At 37.1% G+C, this 23,351-nt stretch overlaps 1 protein-coding gene across 4 annotated transcripts in view; it reads right to left on the bottom strand.

Annotated features, from left to right (window-relative positions):
• The window catches only part of ATG2B (autophagy related 2B), an 80,269-nt gene that overhangs the window by 5,881 nt on the left and 51,037 nt on the right, over window positions 1-23,351 (bottom strand). For all 4 annotated transcript variants that reach the window (XM_055288257.2, XM_055288258.2, XM_055288260.2 and 1 more), the window contains 16 exons: window positions 22,227-22,333; window positions 21,966-22,058; window positions 20,989-21,059; window positions 20,440-20,516; window positions 20,004-20,174; window positions 18,356-18,497; window positions 15,720-15,922; window positions 14,587-14,813; window positions 13,491-13,599; window positions 12,056-12,250; window positions 11,000-11,101; window positions 4,825-4,903; window positions 4,300-4,507; window positions 1,379-1,448; window positions 946-1,028; window positions 166-287 (listed from right to left, as the gene is read on the bottom strand). In XM_055288257.2, coding sequence (XP_055144232.1) covers window positions 166-287; window positions 946-1,028; window positions 1,379-1,448; window positions 4,300-4,507; window positions 4,825-4,903; window positions 11,000-11,101; window positions 12,056-12,250; window positions 13,491-13,599; window positions 14,587-14,813; window positions 15,720-15,922; window positions 18,356-18,497; window positions 20,004-20,174; window positions 20,440-20,516; window positions 20,989-21,059; window positions 21,966-22,058; window positions 22,227-22,333 — 2,059 coding nt within the window. The remainder of the gene's footprint in view (window positions 1-165; window positions 288-945; window positions 1,029-1,378; window positions 1,449-4,299; window positions 4,508-4,824; window positions 4,904-10,999; window positions 11,102-12,055; window positions 12,251-13,490; window positions 13,600-14,586; window positions 14,814-15,719; window positions 15,923-18,355; window positions 18,498-20,003; window positions 20,175-20,439; window positions 20,517-20,988; window positions 21,060-21,965; window positions 22,059-22,226; window positions 22,334-23,351) is intronic.

The raw sequence follows: 23,351 nt of genomic DNA, 5'->3' as shown, positions 1-23,351 counted from the left end.
TCTAACCCTGGGGTTTTTAACTCCTAAAACTGGAGGCAAAGTTTTGTGTGTACGAGTACATATGTGAGTTTTCTAGACTAATGGTCCTCACATAAATTCTCAAAGGGATAAGAATTACTGATCTGAAAAAATAACATCTTTTGATTAAAAAAGAAGAAAACTCACCTAATTGTACTAGTGAATGCATAGGTCCAACACCTCCCAGGATTCCTGGTAGCTGGTTCTTCTTAATGTCATTAAGCCACTCAGTGATTGCATATGAGAATAATTTGTCAACACCTAGTAAACTAGAGCAAATGATTATTAGTATGTCAGAAGGAGAAATACATTTATAGACATAGATTAGTTTGAGGGTTTTTTTTTTTTACTTAAAACAAAATCTACAAATTATAAGGACAAATATTACAGATGCTTCAAAAACAGCTAACATTTTTCAAATCAAAAAGAAACACAAATCATCCATTTAACTCACAACCTGAATTTCTCCAAATATACATACATACACAAACACACATATATATAATCCAATTCTAATGTTAATAATTTCTACAAGACTCAGGTAATACGTATTAGTGTGTTTTTCCAATGTTCTTATTTCTTGAACATCTAAGGCTTTGGCACAGGATTAACCCAAAGTTTCTAAATTGCCAGTAATTGCTACTAAGAACTTCCAGTCTTTTCACTGAATAAGCTAATTTACAACCTTAGAAAATTATTTAAAATATCCTAAACTACAACTGTTTTTTCCAAACACTACTCTTTTCAAACTACTTCTAATCCCTCAGAATAGAAATCAGTGCCTAAATCTTGAGTCCCCTAAAAATGAGCTCTCTAAATAAAATACTGTAAAACTGTGTATGCTTGCTAAGAAAACTCAGTTTTTAAATTTGTTGTACACTAACTTTGATAACTTCACTTAAAGCTTCATATAATAAATTCACTTACCCATGTCGATAGGAAAGCCTCTTGAGCTTTAGTTCAGAGCAGTTTAACTGAGCCAGACCAATTAAAATCCCAGCTAGTGTACCCTTCAAAATTAAAAAAGGCCAAATTAACCTTACTGTAAATTAAGAGACTCAACATCTAAAATCATTGTTATTTTGAAAGTCAAAGCAATAGTCATTATTGATACTAAAACACTTAAAATATTTACATACAGCAAAAATATATATTTTACAATACATATGACCCAATTTATACCAAATTTTACTTATGGTACTTAAGTAAATATTTACATTAAAAACAATTAAATTTAAAAACCTTGCACTTCATTTCAAACATATATATAAACTATGACAAAGCAAAGTTAAAAATAAAAACGAGTTCATTAGAGAAACATAAGATAATTTTGTGGAGTATATTTGTAGAGTTTCCCAACCTGATCCATTGATACATGTTTCCCATGATAATCAAGTCGAATGGGAACTTCTGACGTGAATCTAAATTCTCTGAAGATAAAGGAAGAAGGGGAGTTATTTACATTTACAGTTACTAATAGGTGAAGTTAGATATTTGTTCAATCGGAGAATAAAAACAAAACCACAAAATAAATCATGTAAATATCTTAAGAACTAAATAAAAGAGAATGTCTTTTAGCTCCATCTTTTCCTAATATAACAATTAAGCAAATGTTAATCGTTTCATATATTATCATATTTGCATTTCTCACAAAAAGCTTTCCTTAGTTACGTCTATATAGTGTAGGAAAGTAAAAATAAAAAATACAAAAATAAAATGTAATAAAAACCTTTTCTCAGTTTATGAAATAATGTACACTTACAAAAATTTATTCTTATATATATTCACAATTCAAAGAATAAATTAATAAAAGCAACCTTCAAGATTAAACCAGATAGTCATGACCAAGAAATATAAAGAGAAGGCCTAAGGAATTATTTTGACTGTCTGGTAAAGAAGAGCCAGCAATCCTGGCATGAACCCCAGATTCATCTATGAGATGCAACTGTGGGCAAGTGACTTGAACTCTCTGCTGCTCAGTCTTCAAAAATTGTTAAAATGCCACCTACATTGTTAAATTTTGTGAGAATCCTTGAAACTAATGCTTCTAAGTAAACAGAATTATCGACAAACAAATATAGGGAACAGTGTGAGAATGAAATTATAATTATACAGTTGTCCCTTGGTTTCTGAAGTGGATTGCTTCCAGGGCCCTTACGGATACCAAATCCCTTGATGTTCAAGTCCCTTATATAAAATGGGATAGTATTTGCATATATGCCACACTTATCCTTTCATATACTCTAAATCATTTCTAGATTACTTATAATATCTAATACAATGTAAATGCTGTGCAAATCATTCTTGTATTTTTAATTTGTATTATTTTTATTGCCATTTTTTATTAATATTTTGATTGAATCTCAGATGTGGAATTCTAGATATAGAGGGCTGGTTGTACACTGATGGTACACATCTAACAAAATGATCTGGCTTCCAAAAGTTGGCTACAAACAATGTTTGGAACTTGAAACACAGTTTTCCCACAGAATTAATGTTGGTGGTTACATCCTAAGCCATCTCACCAAAGTCCACTGCGCCTACAACAAAATGGAGATGCTATATTTACACCAATCACTACCAGAAGCCTCAGACCCCAGGTCACGCCCATGCCCTGAATACTCAGCTCCACTTGGCTGTCTGGCCAGTGCTCTCCAATACTCTCCTTTCGCATTCTTTTTTTTCTCCATGGCACATATTAATAGGACAAACCATTTATTTTAATTATTTGTAATCTCAATTTGTAAACTCAATTAAATATTTTCTCTACTTTGTTCATTTGTGCCTAGATCAAAACCTGGCAAACAGTTAAGTGCTCAGTAAATATTTGTAAAACGAATAAATGTTTGGAGGAAGGGGGCTCTCATGACATTACTAAAAACTGTACTGGATTTTCTGGATTAGAGACAAGAAAATCTGTGTTCTAGTCGTGCCTTGGCCACTAACTGTGGTCTTGAGCAAGTCAACTCATCTCTCTGGGCATTCACTTCCTCATTTGTAAGGTGTGTAATTTAGACTATGGCACTGATTAGGAGCCTTTGAGAGTACAAATGAAAATCTATAAGCTATTCTCAATATTTTAAATAGTCTAATGGAAAAAATAAACATTTACCTAAGTAAGTATAGGGCTTGTGTACTTTTTAAACCTAAATAAATGAGTAACCCTACTTCCTCTGGGCTAAAAAAAGGCAAAATTCTTTGCTTTCAGGCCCATGTTTACAAAAACCAAACTGGCAGTTTATAAATGTGACTAATAAAATAAGAAAGCAAATTATCACTTAAGATACATGTTTTTGTAAAACTAAAAGGATCAATGTAGGAAATTAATTTTAAAAGGTCCTTCTTTGGCGGTGGAAAGATTTAGAACCACCAGGAGTCATCTATTCCAAGATCTTTCCAATTATCGTATTCCATTTTTTCTACCTATTTTCATCACTATGCAAAATATTTAAAATGTGACAACCCTTCCAAGTAGTAATACTGCTGACTTTGGCCCATGCCTAAAGTCTAACTTCAGAACCTAGAGAGAAAGAGAGAAATCAGCAACCCGGGATAAATGAGAAAGTAGCACAGAAAATCAGGGAAGATGTAACTGCTCCTCATAACAAGGGGGCACTGATCTTCAGTCCCTTCTCTTTCCCACAGGGCCAAGCCACCATCCCTACCATCAAGGGTTGGAAAAGAAAGAAGACGAGAAGAATGAACAGGTCTGGAAATGAGGAAACTGCAGTGTGCTGTGCTCGAGCTGGCCGAGCCGCTGGGCAGCAGTCACAGCCAACGGCAGCAGCACAGGGGACCTGGGTCTCCCAACGGTGCCCACTGAGCAGGGAGGGAAGGGTCAGGAAAGACACATAATGACTGGGAAGGGCAGACAGAGAAAATAGGCAGAAAATCCTCACAAGGGAAAAGACAGACAGGCATAGCCAGGTTGAGATTCGTAAAGGAAAAAAAGCAAAAGGATGATATCCCGTTGGGCTGGTACGAACATGCCATAACAATGCTGGAAAGAGGGGACAGAGGAGAAAAAGAAGGAAGAAGCTAGAAGAAAAGGAAATTCCTGCCAGACAATTGAAAGAGAGATGAATTTGGAACCAGGTTACTATGTGCAAATAAGGGGGATGCAATTAGATGGGGACCACATACAGATAAATACACCAGCTGATGATTTGGCAGTGCAAAGAAAAGCTGATGGAACCTCGTGATTACCAGCACACACACATCACAGAACAATCTTCAAAAGTCTAAAATACCTTCATTTGTTATTAAAACTAAATTAGTTACCTAAAAAACACAGGCTGATCCCTAAAAGATGCTTCTTCAGCAGAGAAGTTCTTCTCTTCCATGCCATTAACTGCTTCCACTGAATTGGCACTATCATTTTGGGAAGGCTGTTTTGGCCCAGAGAAAGAAATAACCAGATTTGGCTCCTTTGAGGTACTCAAATGCCTTGGCAAACTGCAGGTGACATCAGCTCCAGGAGACTTTTTAACTGAAAATGTAATGTGCATGTTTGAAAAGTTAGATATGCTTCTTCTGAGCAACCATTTAAATCAATCTTGATCTAATTTGTTTTTCTACATTTTATTTAATCAAAACATGACTCTTGTTACAGAGAAAAGTTGCTTTCACCTTTTAAATTATTACTTTTATATAAACAGCATTCGCAAAAATCAACAAAAATAAACACGGAACACATTTACGTAAGTGGGAATAAATATTGTAAGTACATTCTCAAAAAAGCCTCATAACAATTAAAATCAATCCAAGTACTTGGTATAGCCTTTTCAAACTACACATATTTAATACCTTCTGCATCTGGAGTCATTTGAAGCTCTACTTCTGTAGAAAGACTTGTGAAGAAATCCTTCAGGAAGAACAAGGCATCCTAAAATTAAGAGATGTAATTTTAACTAAGGAAGAAAAAAATCACCTATTTCTAAAACTATGAAACAAAGTATCTTAAACTCATATATTTTACTCATTGTTCAAATATAGCTACAATTTATTGAATCCTTTCTCTATGCCAGTCCTTATTCCTATTCTCCCCCCACCACACATACACACACGCACACACAGATACACGCTTCCCTTTTAATTCTCATAACTTTATGAGGAAATTAATTTATAGGTATGAAAACTGAGAGACAGAAGTTAAAGATTACAAAGGTAAAAAGGACTAAATCAAAGCACATTTGAGTTTTCTTAGAAATGGAGCACTCTCACTCTTGGCCCTGGCTCTCGTTCTGCATTGTGGTGATAATATTACCAATGATCACGTGCTGGACACTTTTTTTTTTTTTTTTTTTGAGACAGAGTCTCGCTCTGTCACCCAGTGACACAATCTTGGCTGACTTCAAGCTCCACTTCCCGGGTTCACGCCATTCTCCTGCCTCAGCCTCCCGAGTGGCTGGGACTACAGGCGCCCGCCACCATGCCTGGCTAATTTTTTGTATTTTCAGTAGAGACGGGGTTTCACCATGTGGACACTTTTAAGTGTCTTCAAAGTTCCAAATGACTTAACTTCTGCTTTTATCATACACTATATTGCCTTAATACATTTCATCATTGAACATGATATTGAAAATAATCAAAATAATCCATTCAGTGTGGTCTCTCCCGAAATTACACAATTACAAACAAAAACTGCATGGCTCTGTCTTCACATTGTACGTACATGCCATATTTGCCCATTACAGGCAGCTTCGTTTTGCCTATCTCACTCAAACTGACAAATGTATCTTCGAGGATATATTTGTATATATGTCTGAGCCTGATCTTATTCTTTCCTTTCATTAAAAAAAATCCTAAACTGGCCGGGTGCAGTGGCTCACACCTGTAATCCCAACACTTTGGGAGGCTGAGGCGGGCAGATCACGAGGTCAGGAGTTCAAGACCGGCCTGGCCAACACAGTGAAATCCTGTCTCTACTAAAAACACAAAAAATTAGCCAGGCGTGGTGGCGGGCGCCTATAATCCCAGCTACTCGGGAGGCTGAGGCAGGAGAATCACTTGAACCTGGGAGGCGGAGGCTGCAGTGAGCAGAAATCGCGCCATTGCACTCCAGCCCAGGTGACAGTGTGAGACACTGTCTCAAAAAAAAAAAAAAAAAAAAAACCAACAACAAAAAACCTAAACTAATATAAAACATTAATACTGTGCCAAAATGCAATGTGAAGGGTCAAAATATTTGGTGGCACACCAAAACAGTTTGACAATTCCAAAAGCTCTGTCTACTGATCACATATCTCAGAAGTACAAATGATGCAAATGAGAAGGATATCCTAGGTAACATGCATATGGGAGACTAAGCAATGGACTGCAGAGCAAGCAGGTGGTTTCGACAGTAGTGGAAATATTCTGGTTCTGAAGCAGGGTAGTGGGTTCATGAATTGTTCATTATATTGTTATGCTTTACATATATATTAATGTATGTATTTTATATATTATTTCCATTATACACATTTAATATATATAATTCATATTATACCAAATATTACATGTTTACAGTTTAACAGCATACAAAATGCTATTCTTTGGCCACTAGATGGTGATATTTTAATGCCATAAATGGTGGGACTCCATGATTACCTTCAAAAAAACAGCAAATTTTCGGGTATCAATTTGCTCTTTAAGAAAAAAAAAAGGGAGACTAAAGAGACAATAGTTTCCACTCATTTTTCACCACAAGTGCACAAAACAACAGATAAAGAGATGCTAATCACCAGCCTTTTTTTTTTTTTTTTTTTTTTTGAGACAGAGTCTCTCTCTGTTGCTCAGGCTGGAGTGCAGTGGCACAATCTCAACTCACTGCAACCTCCACCTCCCAGGTTCAAGCAATTCTCCTGCCTCAGCCTCTTGAGTAGCTGGGATTACAGGCACCCGCCACCAAGCCCAGCTAATTTTTGTATTTTTAGTAGAGATGGGGTTTCACCATGTTGGTCAGGCTGAGTCTCGAACCCCTGACCTTGTGATCCACCCGCCTCGGCCTCCCAAAGTGCTGGGATTACAGGCGTGAGCCACCGCGCCCGGCCACTAATCACCAGCTTTTTAAAATGTTCTCAAAATTTTTTGATTTTGGTATTTATGCTAAACTCTTTACAAATCAGTAAGACCAACAACTCAATTTTATTTTATTTTACAGATGGGGGTCTCACTCTGTCACCCAGACTGGAGTACAGTAGTGCAATCATGGCTCACTGCAGCCTCCACCTCCTGAGCTCAAGCGATCCTCCCACCTCAGCCTCCTGAATAGCTGGGAATATAGGCAGGCACCACCATGCCTAGCTAATTTTTTTTCTATTTTTTGTAGAAACAAGATCTCACTATGTTGCCCAGGCTGATCTTGAACTTCTAGGCTCAAGCAATCCTCCTGCCTTGGCCTCCCAAAGTGGTGGGATTACAGGCATGAGTAACCCGCACCCGACCCAAACAACCCAATTTTAAAACTAGCAAGACACGGACACTTCAGAAACAGAAAAGAAAATACACAAATGGCTAATAAGCACATAAAAAGATGTTCAGCATCACCTGTTATCAGGGAAATCCAATTTAAAACCACAGTGTACACAAAGCATACCAGCTAAAATTTTAAAAACGACAATACCAAGTTTGGCAAGGCTATGAAGCAGCCGCAGCTCTCATGGCTATTGGTGGGAATGTGCAATGCAACAGCCACTGTGAAGAATTGTTCGGCAGCTTCTTAAGAGAGCTCAACATATACCTATCTTATGACCCAGAAATTCTACTCTTATATATGTATTTACTCAACCAAGAGAAATGAAAACGTATGCCCATAAAAAGACTTCTATATAAATTTCCTAACAGCTTTATTCCTAAGAGCCAAAACCATGGAACAACCTCAACGTGAACCAGCAGGTAAACAGATAAACTGTGGTATATCCACAGCAAAATCCTACTCAGCAATAAAAACGACTGTGGATACATGCTACAACATAGATGGATCTCAAAGACTTAACGCTAAGTATAGGAAGCCAAGTACAATTCCATTTACGTGAAGTTGCAGAACAGGAAAAAACTAATCTATGGTGACCAAAAGATCAGTCAGTAGTCACTTTGGGATGGTGAAGATGAACTACAAAGGGACATGAGTGAAGTCTTCAGGGTAAGGAAAATGTTCTATATCTCAACTGGGGTAGTAGCTACTCAAGTGTGTAAATCTGTGAAACTTCCACTGAACACTTAAAAGCTGTGCATTTTAGTATATGTAAATTATACCTCAGTGCAATCAATTTTTTTAAACTTTCAAAAACTGTTTATGCTAAACTTTGACTGTAAAATATGTCTAGTTTGAAGATCCTATGATAAAGGATATTAATACTGCACTATCACTTACAGTGTTAAAAGAATTCCTTTTAATGTCATACTCAAGCAATGAAGCAATAATGATGAAAAACACAATTGTGCAAACTGGTGCTGCTCCATGTTCATCCTATAGAGCCTGGGTTGAGCACTTACTTATCTTACTTAGCAGAATGGTCTCCCAATCCCAGTCCACAATCAGAGTAAGGCTTTTGGTACCTTTACAAAAATCTTCACCTGTCTAGCTCCACTGCACTCCTTAAGACCCACCTTGAATGTCACCACCTCCAGAAAGCCTTTCCTGAGCATCCCTCACCCTTCCAAACTCCCAGTCTAGGTTACAAGCCATCTTCTGGTCAGGCATATCATCCCATGCCTATCTGTATCACTTGAACTCACCACAGCACATTAAAACTATCTCTTTTATGTCAGTCTTCTATAAAGAGACAGATAGAGATGTCTTATTCATCTTTGTATCCCCAGCATCCTAGTATAAAACCTGGGACAAGGTAGGCATTCACCATATGGTTTTGAATGAATTGATACACTTTCCCTGCAGAGTTCCAGGCAGTACAAAACTAAAATGGACAATAGGCTAGCAGAGTCAGGAAATCCCGCCCCCTTCCTATTTTGAATCTCAAACTGCCTAGTTGTATGACTTCCATCATCCACTTACCCACCAGATGGAACTCATTCCGTCTGCAATGCTTATTGCCTGCCCTATGGGAACACTGAGCTTTGGAAGCAGTTGCACTTTTATGACTTCCTCAGGGTAGTCATAAAATTTATTTCCCTGATGGTTCTAAGATTAATAACTCCCCACTTTAAAATCATAATGCTTTATAGTTCTAAGTAAGAAATTATGTTCAATATTAAATTTAAAAGTCTATTAAAGAAAACTAGGGTGGGCACAGTGGCTTATGCCTATAATCCCAGCACTCTGGGAGGCCAAGGTGGGAGGATTACTTGAGCCCAGGAGTTCAAGACCAGTCTGGGCAACATAATGGGACCACGTCTCTACAAAAAAATAAAAATAGAAAATTAGCTGGACATGGTGGTACACGCCTGTAATCCCAGCCGTTCAAGAGTCTGAGGCGGGAGGATAGTTTGAGCCCAGGAGGTCAAGGCTGCAGTGAGCCATGATCTACACTCCAGCCTGGGTGACACAGTGAGACACTGTGGGGAAAAAAAAAAAAGAAAGAAAGAAAATTGGGCTTGCTAAGTTTCACAAAGTCATGCCAGAAAGATGTATCTTACTCAAAGTCTTGTTCACACTGATGATCTCCAGAGATCAATTTTCCCACAAATACTTCATTGTATTTCCACTAGGCCAATCAATATATGGATGAATTTAAAGTATGGATATCAAAATATCTTCTTTTCATAATGATAAAACATAAACTTAAAGTACTGATTGGCAAGTCTAACCTAGCTCAGAGGCTATAAGCATTAACGTAGAGCTATGCTAAGCTTCTGTACTTCACAGTACATTTTCTCTAAGACAGTGCCTATTTTTTGTTTATAAATATTATTTAAGCTCAGTCTTGAAATACTTCTTACCAGCTTTTAGTTATTCAAGTTTTATTTAAACTAATGAACATTATTCAACCAGTACTATTTAAGCAAATTAATAACTTCCACCCCACAAATAAATACTCTACTTCCAAACCTGAGCTCATATCAACACAATTTCTGTCAAGAAGGTTGTTATTTCAAAGCAGATTAGTTAAAAACTCCATTTATGTTCTGCAATTATCATATGCTATATTGTTATTAAATAACAGCAGTTAACATTACTGATCCCTAACCTAGTGTGTCAGGCACCCAGCTAATGTTTTTCACACACTAATTTATTTAATCTTCATTTTAAAAGCATTATGATACACATATTACTATTTCTCCCATTTTATCAGTGAAGGAACTAAGGCTTGGAGATGTTAAGTAACTTACCCAAAGCCATACAACTAGTAAAAGCTACAGAACTAAGACTGGAACCCAGGTCTGACTCCAAACCCATGCTTCTTGCCATTCTATTACTATACCTTGGCTGTGCATCCTATTTTCATACATCTTGGAAAAAAGTTTCTGGAAGAAGCACCAGCTATGTTTTAAACAGCTCTCTGGGTCAAAGCAAGCCCAGAAGAATTTGATGGGATGCCTGCTAGAATACGGGAAAGTGGATTTCACTGTGCCCAACTCCAGTTTTTTTTAGGGAAAGTCTAAATCTCTGTTGTTTCTGACCTCTTTATGTATACCAATTTACTCATTTGTCATTTTGCCCAGCACAGAAAGAATTCTCTTCCAGATGCTGCAATGAAGACAGAGCAGCATTCAATTCATCAGGGAATCCTCTAATACTCTCTGAAAATGTATGCATATCTGAACTGGGAGTAGAGTACTTAAGGATTAGAGAACAAGAAGCAGGTATTAAGGTCTACATCACACCATGAGTAGGAGACTGGGGAATAACATCTAATGATGTTTACTCACCCACAGTTCAGATTCCAAACATCTAATGAATTTGCCCTATTCTTTATCAGAAGTTTGCTTTACATATGTAACTGTGATAAAAGTTCAATAATGATAAACATTATAATTTCCTTATTCTGAACATGCAGTCTAATCTAACTGTAACGGCAGGAATTACGCTCATGCTACAAACCTGGTCAATATTGAGGCGGAGCGGCATCAGCGACACTCTCAAGCAGCACTCTTGTGGGGACCTGCCAGATTCCGGACACACGTGTAAGGCTTTCACTGTCAACTACAAGGCAAGAAAGAGAATAGCATTTTTCCACAATAATATGATGACCTTCTTCTCTTTAAAAATAAGAAAAAAAAAAGAAAAATTCCTATTCCTATACCATATGAGAAAAAGAGGAACTGTTTACCCTCTTTCCTTAAAAGACTGAATCAAACATTCTTGGGTCACATGCCCCCATCAATAATCTGATTAAAGGCTGGGCGCGGTGGCTCATGCCGGTAATCTCAACACTTTGGGAGGCTGAGGTGGGAGGATTACTTGAGTTCAGGAGCTCCAGACCAGCCTGTGCAACATAGGAAAACCCCATCTCCACAAAAAACAAAAAATTAGTCAGGCATGGTGGTGCATGCCTGTAGTCCCAGCTACTCAGGAGGTTGAATGGGAGGATAGTTTGAGCCCAGGAGGTCAAGGCTGCAGTGAGCCACGATCTGCACTCCAGCCTGGGTCACAGAGTGAGATACTGTCGGGGGGAAAAAAAAAACTGCTTAAAGATATAGACTCTCTTTAGAGGAAAAATTGCAAATGGATAATGTTGTACTTAGTAACAGGAGTTTACTGAAACCCTGAAGCTAACCATAGGCCCGTATGCCAAAATCAAATTCTGTGAGCGACCTCCAAAGTCCTGAACGAATCATTTCTACCTTACTAAAATGTAAAGAGTGTTAGAAATCTGGAACACCTTCAGCAATACTACATATTTTGTATTGATCACTAGGGACTTCTACTGTTCCTCAGATATCAATTTATTAGCAATTAGAGTTAATGGACCCTAGAAGTGACATACTAAATAATTTTTAAACATAAAACTTTAAGCAATACATTCAAAAAGGATTTTTCACATTAAAATGAGAAAAGATATCTAGTAATTTTCCCTACTTTAACTCTCCTGCAGCTAGATATAATAAAAACATGTTTCCAAAACTAACATAACACAACAATGAGGTTAACTCTTACCATGTTGGAGTGAGCTTTCCGAGGCATTTCTTTACTGCAATACAGATATAAAAATTTATTCATTTGTGATGTCGCCAAACGATCTCGAATCTCAAGATCCTGAACAATGAACACCTGCCGGGAGACTGGGTGTTCTGAGAGGCTGGAATCACAGTCAGGTTTGCAGGGGGGGTAGACTTCATGCTGAAACTTCACCTTAACAGATAAGGAGAAAGAATGCAGAACAATTCTTTACATTTTATTAGATTGTATTTTCTCTTTAAAATGCAAAATATCACTCATCTTTCCTTTGAATTCTACCTCAGCTTACAATTCCACCTTCAAGAAACTCAACATGACATTCCTTCACTTGTTCACTCATTTATTCATCTACAGTGCTCCCTGCTTGTCCAAGGTTTTGCTTTCCACAGTTTCAGCTACCCATGGTCAACTGAGGTCCAAAAATATTTCAGTATTTTGAAACCAAGAGAAACACCTTTCCTATAACTTTTATTGTAGTATACTGTTATAATTGTTCTATTTTATTATTCATTATTGTTGTTAATCTCTTACTATGCCTAATTTAGAAATTAAACTTTATCATAGGTATGTATGTATAGGAAAAACACAGTATACATAAAGTTCAGTACTATCTGCAGTTTCAGGCATCCACTGAGGCTATTAACCATGTATGCCTGTGGATAAGGGGGACTATGTGGACCCTACCATACACAGAGAAGCTTGACTAATATTTCTATTTGACCTTGGTAAAATCTCTTATTTCCAAGGAAAATTCTCAATAGGAATAAGACATAAAATTATTATCTTGCATACCTATGAAATTGCTTTAAAATGAATCAGCAGAGGCAGGGTTCACGTTCCAAAAGGAGGCACAGATATGATTAAATACATGGAATTGTCATCACTACAATATTGCTATGCTAACCATCCTAAAATATGACACTTGGTACAATCTCAGACAAGCTGGTAGAATTAAATGCATGTGATGCCATCAGTAGTCTGGCCCTACTGGTCTCTAGTCATTCACAAAGGACCTGTCAGATGCACTGTCCAAACACAGGCTTTCCCAGACAGATGCTCTAGGGTGGCATCTCCTCAGTCTGACCCTACCTCAGACTTCCTGAATCAGAAACTCTGGGATGGAGCCCAGAAACCTGTGTTTTAATAAGCCCTCCAGGGGATTCTGAGCTTGCTCAACTCTGAGAACCACCGCTCTAGCGGTAGCCCAGACAAACAAAAATAAAAGAAAAACACCTCAGTCTTCTTAGAACATTTGAGAATGAAAAAGAGGTTAAGAGTTTTATATAAGATCCTTGCACTTTTCCAATCCAAAGGGTTGGGACTTAAGGCTCAAGAATACGTGGTGGGGGATAACAAAAGAACCCCCCCCCAATAGCCTACTTAAGTGGATTTTTCCTTTCAAATGCCATCTTACCTTGCTTAGCTGTATTTCCATTAAAAAGTCATGGTTCCTTCCTTTTCCCCCACATACTGTATTACGTCCATGTCTTGTGGGTGTATGAAAAGGCGAACTGTGGGGACTACTAAAAATGAGCAAAAAAAAAAACAAAACCCTTTTGTTAAAGGAATATTCAAAGAAAGTCAATGAATGACATTAAGGAAAATAAGATGAAAGACAAAGTAAGAGTACAGAGATATCAGAACGCTGCCACAAATTACTAGAAACCAAAACCGTATCTTCTTTACTCTGTAGACATTGAAACATGCATTTTATTATTGCCATTAGAGTAATCATCTGCTTGCTAAATACTCAAAACTATAGGAAAAGCTAATTATGATGCTGGGATCCGTATCACAGGATACACTTAGAAATGAGACCTCCTTATAAGCTTCTTGTTACTTTGGAAACCCTTTATAGTCAGAACACAAGTCCTAGGAATCCCAACTAACACACAAAATAATTATAGTAAAGTTGGACGTGTTTTAAAGTCACTTTTAAGCAGAAAAAGTTGCTGAACTATAGTGTCAAATGTTATTGCTCCATGCAGCCTCCACGCCATGCCCCACTTCAATAAGGAAGTCTGCCCCCTACAAGGATTCTGTCCACCTGATTCTCTCCCAGCGACCGGCACACTGCACTTGTCTCACAGGCGCTCGATGACCACTGGCTCTCTGCTCAGTGCCCTGCTGGATGCTGGGGACAGGGCATGCCCAACCCCGCCTCCTGACACACTTCCTACATTTCACTGCCCTCTGTCACTCACATGACTCACAGGAACTACTCATTTTTTGTGAAATAGGTACATGGTAGATACCTGAAAATTTCTGCTGAATGAAAATGATGAGAGTCAACATTTTAGTAAAAATACGAATAATACAAATAAGTTCACAATTGGAAAACTGTAAGAGTGACATTTAAATTACAGTTTTTAATACTACTTGATTAATAATTCTTAAAATGATAAATTCTATTTTTCTTTTTTCTCTCTAAAGGGGAAATGAAAAATTCTATTTTTCTAACAAAAGAATATATTGGCCTCCCAAATAAACTTATATAGAAATTAACTTACATATAACTTTTAGCCGGAGAAGTGGGAGGGACTGTTCCAAAATCCTTTCCTCCATAAAGATGCCAGACAAGAGAGACCTCCTTCACCACATAGCGAATCACAGGAACGGGAAAGTGTAAGGGGGCTTTGCTCGTATCAGTCTTCTTAACGGGCAGACTGAAATAATTGTCTCTTATCACAATTGCATCATCAACCATGATTTTTATAACTGGTTCTTCTTCCTTCTCCTAAAATAAATAAACAGGTAACACATACTCTCTTTTCTAATTAGAAACAACTGATTATGCTGCACATCTCAAGGGGCATTCTTGCTTCTACATTCTTTTTAATAATTCCAGTATATAAAATAAGGTGATGGTTACTGACATTAGTCATCACAAAGATATTCTGCTTTATTAACCATAAAATAAACTCTCTTTGTTCTACGTAAACCACTCCATAAGGATTTTTTATGGTTTACAATTCGGCTTTCACTACTTGTTTGATGATAAAAAAGCAAAAATTTAGTGTGTGGGTATATTTTTTTTGTTTAAAGTCAATACTGCAAACCAAAAGTTAACGAATTTCAACATATGGATGATATTACCATGTTTTTAATAACAGGTTTATCCTGAGTTTGATTGTTTGGATTGTTAAAAATTTAACCAGAAGGTTCTCAGAACTTTGTAAACAAATACAGTCACCTACTGGACAATTCCTGGAAAGTTTCCAAATACACACACACACACACACACACCTATATGTATACATACACACAAACACAGCCCAACCATCAGCCTTCACACAAACCACATCTTATCTTTTCCAATTCTTGGACTAGCAATTCTGTCCAGCAGATCCTCCTGCCATTTAATTTCACGATCCTTGAAGAGTCATCTTACTACATAAAAAATCTGGAGTTCAATAATCTATGTTGGAAATTTTGCAAATAGCATTCTTCTCTGAGTCTTTAGGAGATGTGTCACAGAAATAGTACAGTAACCATTTACAAACTGTCAACAGTATATTAAAAAAAAAAAGTAATTCTGAACTATAAAGAATTTACAAAATCAACAGAATTTTCTCCAGGTACCCTTTGGTCAATTCAATTTGTAACACCATTCAAGGCTTCAATAATGTTATTAATTTATTACCTGCATGGCTGCTTTTGGTGCAAAAAGAATGCAAAAGTCATCATTCTCATTGGGCACACCTGTCATTGCATCACTGATGAAATGGTGAGAGAATGAGGCATAGGTGGGGCCGGGCTCCTGGGATACATTCCCACTCTCATCAGGAAACAGGAAGAGGTCTGAACAACATGGCTCCTGAATTTGAGATTTTTCATCCAAAACACCTAGATAAAAAGATTACAACATTTTGGCACACTTTGAAATATCAACAACAACAAGCATTTTAACCATATGTCAGATATATGTTGTGTGCTTTTACCTGCAATATCTCATTTATTTCCTAAAATAAGTCTATGAATCTGAGGCTTAAAGAGAACTTAAGTAACATGCACTGAAACACCTCAGCAAGAGTCAGAAATACAACAAAAACCACTAATAGGCCAGGCATTGTGGCTCACGCCTGTAATCCCAGCACTTTAGGAGGCCAAGAAGGGTGGATCACCTGAGGTCAGGAGTTACAGACCAGCCTGGCCAACATGATGAAACCCTGTCTCTACTAAAAATACAAAAATCAGCTGGGCATGGTGGCACACACCTGCAGTCCCAGCTAACTGGGAGGCTGAGGTAGGAGAATTCTTTGAAGCCGGGAGGTGGAGGTTGCAGTGAGCTGACATCACATCACTGCACTCCAGCCTGGGTGACAGACCAAGACCCTGTCAAAAAAAAAAAAAAAAACTAACGAAAAGACTAATGATAAATTTGAAATAGCAATGTCATAAGGACAGTTTCCTCCCAGTTAGTTGGCGTTGGGGAAGCTCAGGACTTCAGCAGTTGCTGGTTAGTGTTGAGTGGAGTTTTGCTTTAGCCAGGATTTCACCTTTGACAATACTGTCCTATAGGCGGAGCTCTGGAAGAAACTTCTTGGACAATATTACAATGCGAGGGGAAACTGGTTACATTCAGCAGAGCCTAAATGTAGGGGAAGGGAAGAGGGAGGGGAGGGAAGAATAGCTGTTGAGCAAGCATTAGGTGGCAGAGGAGGCAGCGATTCAAGTATGAAAAGAAGACCTCTTCCTGGGACCTGGGATACCCAAACTGGATACCTAATCTTAGGTAGCTTTCGCAAAAGATTACATGTGCACCAAAATCTGCATGTCAGCATACATTTTAATATGTTTATATTACATATTAAGAGTCACTCACTCTTTCCCCATTCATTCATTAAAACCAAACACTGTGATGGGGCTGAACACTAAACTGAATCAAGAGACATACTGGCTTTAAGAGACTCACAGATTAGATTTTAAATTCTTCTACAGCAGTACCTCAGAATTACTCATCCTTACAGGTAGCCAGGGCCTAGTACAGAATCTTGTATATTGAAGCCACCCAGTAAATAATCACTAAATATTCTTTCCCATGTAATTAAGGTGGCTGCATACACACACACACACACATAAATATATATAAATATATATAAATACATATATATATAAAATTTATTAATTTTTTGAGACAGAATCTTGCTCTATTACCCGGGCTGGAGTGCAGTGGCACAATCTTGGCTCACTGCAACCTCCGTCTCCTGGGCTCAGGTGATCCTCCCATCCCACCTAAGCCTCCCAAGTATCTGGGACTATAGGCGCCTGCCAACACATCCCACACCTAGCTTTTTTTTTTTTTTAATTGGAGAGATGGGGTTTCACCATGTTGCCCAGGCTGGTCTCAAACTCCTGACTTCAAGTGATCCACCTGCCTCAGCCTCCCAAACTGCTGGGATTACAGGCATGAGCCACTGTGCCCAGCCTAGCTGCTAATATTTATTACAAATAATGTAGTACATAGAACACTAGAAGCCCCAGTTTGCTTCCTTGGTTCTAATTTATCCTAAATTAGCAAGAAAGCAACAGTTAACCCTAGACTTTTACAACACCATGAAATAATTTTTAATTAAGATTTCCCAATATATAGATATAGTTATGACCATTCAATTAGAAAAAAATACTGTTGAAATAGAGGCTTTAAAATGTTTACCTGCTTCCCTTTGGCTTTCAAGGATCTCAAATCACCTGGGTCCCTCTTTGCTTATCCAACTTTATTATCTAATTCTTTTCAATAAGAGAACTTTTGTTTCAGTAACAGCCCGAATGTCATGGCTAAATAACTGAGGCTCATGCATGCCTTTGTCTGTGCTCTGCTGATGTTAATGATCTTGCCAAGATTACCTTCTCCTCCTCTTTACATACCTAAATCCCATCCACTTTTAAAAAGCCAAGCCATCTTACTTTACTAAAGTCTAATAAAATTATCCCAATCCTTTCCAAACAGTAGAGGATATACCACATTTGAAGTGTTTTCTTATATCATTTATCAATCAGTCTAAGTACTGGCACCAGTCTTGTGCCCATTTGTTTTACTAGGCTACAAGCTACCAGAAAACATAAGCACTGCCTTCTACTCACTCTGTATTCCTGACACCATCCTGGCCAGAGTTACCTATTTACTAGACACTGAGTAGACACAAGCTGAATGATTAACAGATATCCATAAAAACTCATATGCGTCTTTAATAAGTGACTTATTAAATTTATGAGAACACAAATAATGTAAGCCCCAACATTAATATCAGTGCTCCCTGAGAAGAGTCCTGGTCTTACCATTAGCCTGTGGTTTTACTGACGAGGTGGCTTGTTGCATGTCGATCTCCTCCATAGCATCACTCATCAGATCTCGTAACATTTGTTGATCTGCTTCAGGAAGTACTGGACCACGTGAGGATGATCGACCACTGGACTCTACCTATAGCCAAAAAACCTAATTAAAAATAACTGAAAATGCTCTTAAGAACCAAACTACTTACATTTATTTTATCCCAGAAATACATTACATTGTACAAAAACATCAGAAATAGAAACCTACTCATTTTTCTATGCCCAGCAGCTGTTATATTTCAAGTTTTTAGTATTATCACCCTAACAAATACTGGCAAAGAGCAATAAATGTGTCATCACCTCAAAGCAAGCACAGTGAACTGGGATCTTGAAGAGGCAATGCATTTGAAAACAGGGAAGCTGAACAAACTGCAATAAAGCTGGGAAAGAGGGGATAACTAAGTAAGTTTTATCTCCTCAACTCTGATGGTTGCAATGACTTTCATCCTTTTGACATAAAGCCCCTGTAGGATGAAGCCTCATTTCTTGGACACCGAACAACAGTAGGGGGCACACACAGCAGGGGAAATCTACTAAACGGTGATTCAGAGTTCAGTTCCAGCACCAAATACTTAACCATTTTGGTTGGTGAACTGTAGATTCATGAAACCCAGATCGTGCTTTTTATATGTGAGCATGACTCTAAAACAGCAAGTTCCAAGCTGAAAGGGATAATTTAAAATAAGAAGAATGTTTTTTAAAAGGGAATAAACAGTGGGGGGGGTGTCATAAATCACCTTATCGTGAGAATACAGCAGGAACAAGGAGTCACAAACAGAAATGTAACGCAAATAAAGCGTAAAATAATCCTGAACAAAAGACAACAAACACAACGCCAGTCAGGCCTTTACTAGAGTACATAACAGAGGCTCTAGAACCTAAGGGGACTGAGATTTCTGTCCATAAGAGAGACCACAAAGAATAACACTGAAAAAGAAAAAATGCTAAACAAACTGGACATTCTTCAATTTGGACATAAGAGAAGTTAGAAAGGTGACACTTGGGGCAGAAAAGTGCATTGAACTGGACACCAAAATATCTGGGTTTGTTGCTGTTTCTGCTACTCTTTAGGGCAATCATCTAAATTCTCTGGGTCTTATTAATTTTTAACCTCTCTATCTCACCAGGTCATCATGAAAGGAAAAGGAAGTCATACATGAGAAAGTACATTGAAAACTGGATTGTCTTAGAGATAAGAAATAGGGAAAATATGATGATATAAGTAAGTCTTCTGGTAACAATACTAACACCTGCCATCTATCTTTTCGTAGCATTTTTACATACAACTTGCATAGAACAAGCTTTTGCATGATAAATGTTTTCTTTCTTCCCTTAGGACAGATGAAAAAAGTCTAGAAAAAAAAAGTATGATGTTTGTTAAGAAGATTAATGGAAACAAAGAATATCAAAACAGCAGAATGGTTTTCCAAAAAGGCCCATGAAATCACCCTTTCAGACCCCATTATTCTGAGGTAAAGAACAGATGAATGACTTTCAAAGTTTCTTTTCTACCTTATGACTGTCATGAAGACCTCAATAATGTAAACATGTCACGACATGGCAGGGACTGGAGGAATCACATTGCTGACTATACCTTAGACCTTCTTTGAAAGGCTCCAGGCTTCATATCTGCCTTGTTAGGTGTCTGCAAGTCACCATAGCTTGCAATGTACTGAATGAGATTCATTAATGCAGCACAAGAGTCTGAGCACGTTCTGATATGGACAACATCGCTGGAACAGTGTAACTCAAAGCGGGGCTCAGTCTGGACAAGACACAGAAAAAGGGATGAAAATGTTTTCCAAATGAGACAAAAGTTTCTTGACAAAAGTTTTTTTTTGCATAGATTTACATTAAATAAGATATATGATAATCTGTCTCGCTACATAAAAAAAGTATTTAAATAAATCAATTTTTAATATATTTACTCTATTTCTGACCAAAATTAGGTACACGGAAAAATGTTAAACTCAATTTTTTTCTCTCTTAAAAAATAGAACTTAAAATTTTCATTTATTTTAATAACTTACTTGCTCTCCATCAGAATCAGACTTCACCGCAGTAATGGTTAACTCCAAAAGCCCCATATCCATCACACGAACATAATCTAAAATTTTTAAAATTAAGAAAATCTCGAGTACAGCTTTCAAAAATGTGTATCCAACCAACACCCAATACAACTAGCATTCCTTTAAAATTCATTGCAGAGAGCACTACAAATAATTATAATGCAATGAAAATATAGTTTCATCCCATAAAAGTCCTAAAATTCACTTTATTTTTTGTTAGAAACAAAAATTATCTTAAAGAAAAATTTGTAGTATATATAGTAATTTGATGTACTTAACTAGCATTATAAGAACATTACAATTTCAAACTGAAAAACCAGTATCTGAAAAACGAAGCTGTGAATATATATACCACATGATCACTATATACTTAAAGACACTTTAATCTTTAAGGATCTTTAATAGGATTCTTAGTTCACTAGCATTATCCTAGAGTTAAAATGCTTTAAAATTATTCACACACAAAAATAAAGCAGAATTCATCTACTCCATTTGTTTTTTAACTCTTACCTCTATTCAGATTTATAGTGACAGTATTGCATTTGTCAGATAGATGTAAAGCAGCTTCATCCAAGATTATTCTGAGGCAAGAACGATAAAACCAACATCTGAAAAACTAAGCTTTGAGTATCATACCCCATAATCACTGTATGCTTAATTGCATCATTCTTTCTGGTATGAACATTGTTGAAATCATAAGCAGTTTCTAACTTATAACTGTCATCTAACATTTTTAAAAAACTGTTTATGAATACTAGGAATATTTAAATGGTGTAAAGAATTAGATTAAATCATCTACTCAAATTAATTCTAAATTTTTGGCAGTTTTTAAAGAGATGCCCAAATTCACAAGGTTTAAACTATAGTATAAAGATAGAGTGGGCCAGATGCAGTGGCTCACACCTGTAATCCCAGCCGTTTGGGAGGACAAGGCAGGAGGACCACCTGAGGCCAGGAGTTCTCAACTAGCCTGGGCAACATAGCAAGACCCCTTCTCTACAAAAACAAAAATTTTTTTTTTAATCAGCCAGGGATAGTGGCACACATCTACAGTCCTAGCTACTCAGTAGGGTGAAGGCAGAAGATCACTTGAGCTCAGGAGTTGAAAGCTGTAATAAGCTGTGATCATGCGACTGCATTCCAGCCTGGGCCACACAGAGCAAGACCCTGTCTCTAAAAAATAAAAAAATTAAATAAAAATTATAAAGTGTATCAGGTACTATGGGAAGTTTACCATATGTTTTTAAATGCAAACTTTTTAAAGAATCTCCAGAATTAATTTCTTCCCTAAAAATGAAATGCAATAATAAATAGGTAGATGAAACATGTCACCTGAGAAAAATTGGGTAATTTGGGTAAAAGGTTATAACTATTAGTAAAAGAACGTTTAACAAAAAATTGAGACTTTAATAAAATGGTTTAGGTAAATATCAACTGGTATGTTTTGAACAGATTTGTTTAGTATACAATGAAGTTTACACGGGTACCTGAGAGTAGAGGAAGATTTATCCAATGCAGCGCTACTAGAAACACTGAATGTTTCCACGGTAAGAAGAGATCGGATTGGCAAATAAAGGGGTCTAATGCCAAAGAGAAACAAAAGAACATCAATTTGCTACGGCTCCAGAAACTCTATTAAAAACAACAACAACAACAATTTGAGCCTTAACTCCACTGAATTATGTATTTTTTTCAAAATTTAGTAGTATTTTAAATAAAACTTTATTTTGTTCCATTTGTGAACTTACCTATAATCAAGTGCACAGCTCCAAAGATGAACATGAAAAGTTGTAAATGAAGTTGGAGGATTATATCCCAAAACAGGTTCATCAGCAATATTCAAGAAGTATAAAATCTATAATCACAAAAAATTAAAATGCCCTGCTTTAGAAGAAAAAAAAAGGTTTCATATCATATCCTTAATACCAATGTAAACCAGAATATCTCACAGAAAAAATCATTTAATTGGAAAATCATAACAGTAAAAGGAAAAAAATCATCATTTTGAAGGAATTAGTTTCAAAAAGTACTTGCATCAGAAAAGAAGGTAATGGATACTGACGGATGTGTTCATTTGTTTGACTATAATAAGCATTTTACTACGTATACCAAAACATGTTATTCACCTTATATATAATAAAAATAAATTTTTTTAAAAGTATTTGCAAAATCAGAATTTGAAATGAAGCCTATCCAACAACTCCAATGCTACAGAAATCTTAGAAAATCATACCTTATGAAATTAATAACAATGTATGCATAATATAATTTCATATTTTTTGGCTTGGCACAATTCTCGGAAAAAATAAATTTTGCTAAAGACTGCTTAAAACTATCAATCTGGCTTCCCATATAACTCATATGTGGGGGCGATTGGTTTTTCATATAAGTCATTGTTGAAGGAAGCTCTTTTTTCCTTAATTTATACCTAGCTCAGTCTAAAAACCAGTCCCTCTCACCAACATCTGTTCTTTCATATTTCTAATCCAAACAAATAAGGAGGTTCTGCTAAATGTCTCCCTTCCAGCTGGTTATTCACGCTAACCACTTCTCTACTCCTACCAGATAGAAAGTCAGACAGATATCCTCATGTTTCCTAAATGCTTTCATGAGAAAAGAATTTTGAAAACATTCAAGTTTTTAAATAATGTATTATTTTCCCAGCACAATTAAGAAGTTCTCCTTTACCGGCTGCCCCGTTTGGGAAGTGAGGAGCGCCTCTGCCCCGCCGCCCCGTCTGGGAAGTGAGGAGCGCCTCTGCCCGGCCGCCCCTTCTGGGATGTGAGGAGCGCCTCTGCCCGGCCGCCCCGTCTGGGAAGTGAGGAGCGCCTCTGCCCGGCCACCCCTTCTGGGATGTGAGGAGCGCCTCTGCC

This window comes from Symphalangus syndactylus, chromosome 8 (assembly GCF_028878055.3).
Source record: "Symphalangus syndactylus isolate Jambi chromosome 8, NHGRI_mSymSyn1-v2.1_pri, whole genome shotgun sequence".
NCBI classification, from domain to species: domain Eukaryota; kingdom Metazoa; phylum Chordata; class Mammalia; order Primates; family Hylobatidae; genus Symphalangus; species Symphalangus syndactylus.
The sequence above is the reverse complement of the archived record's forward strand: the minus strand, read 5'-3'. Positions and strand labels throughout refer to the sequence as shown.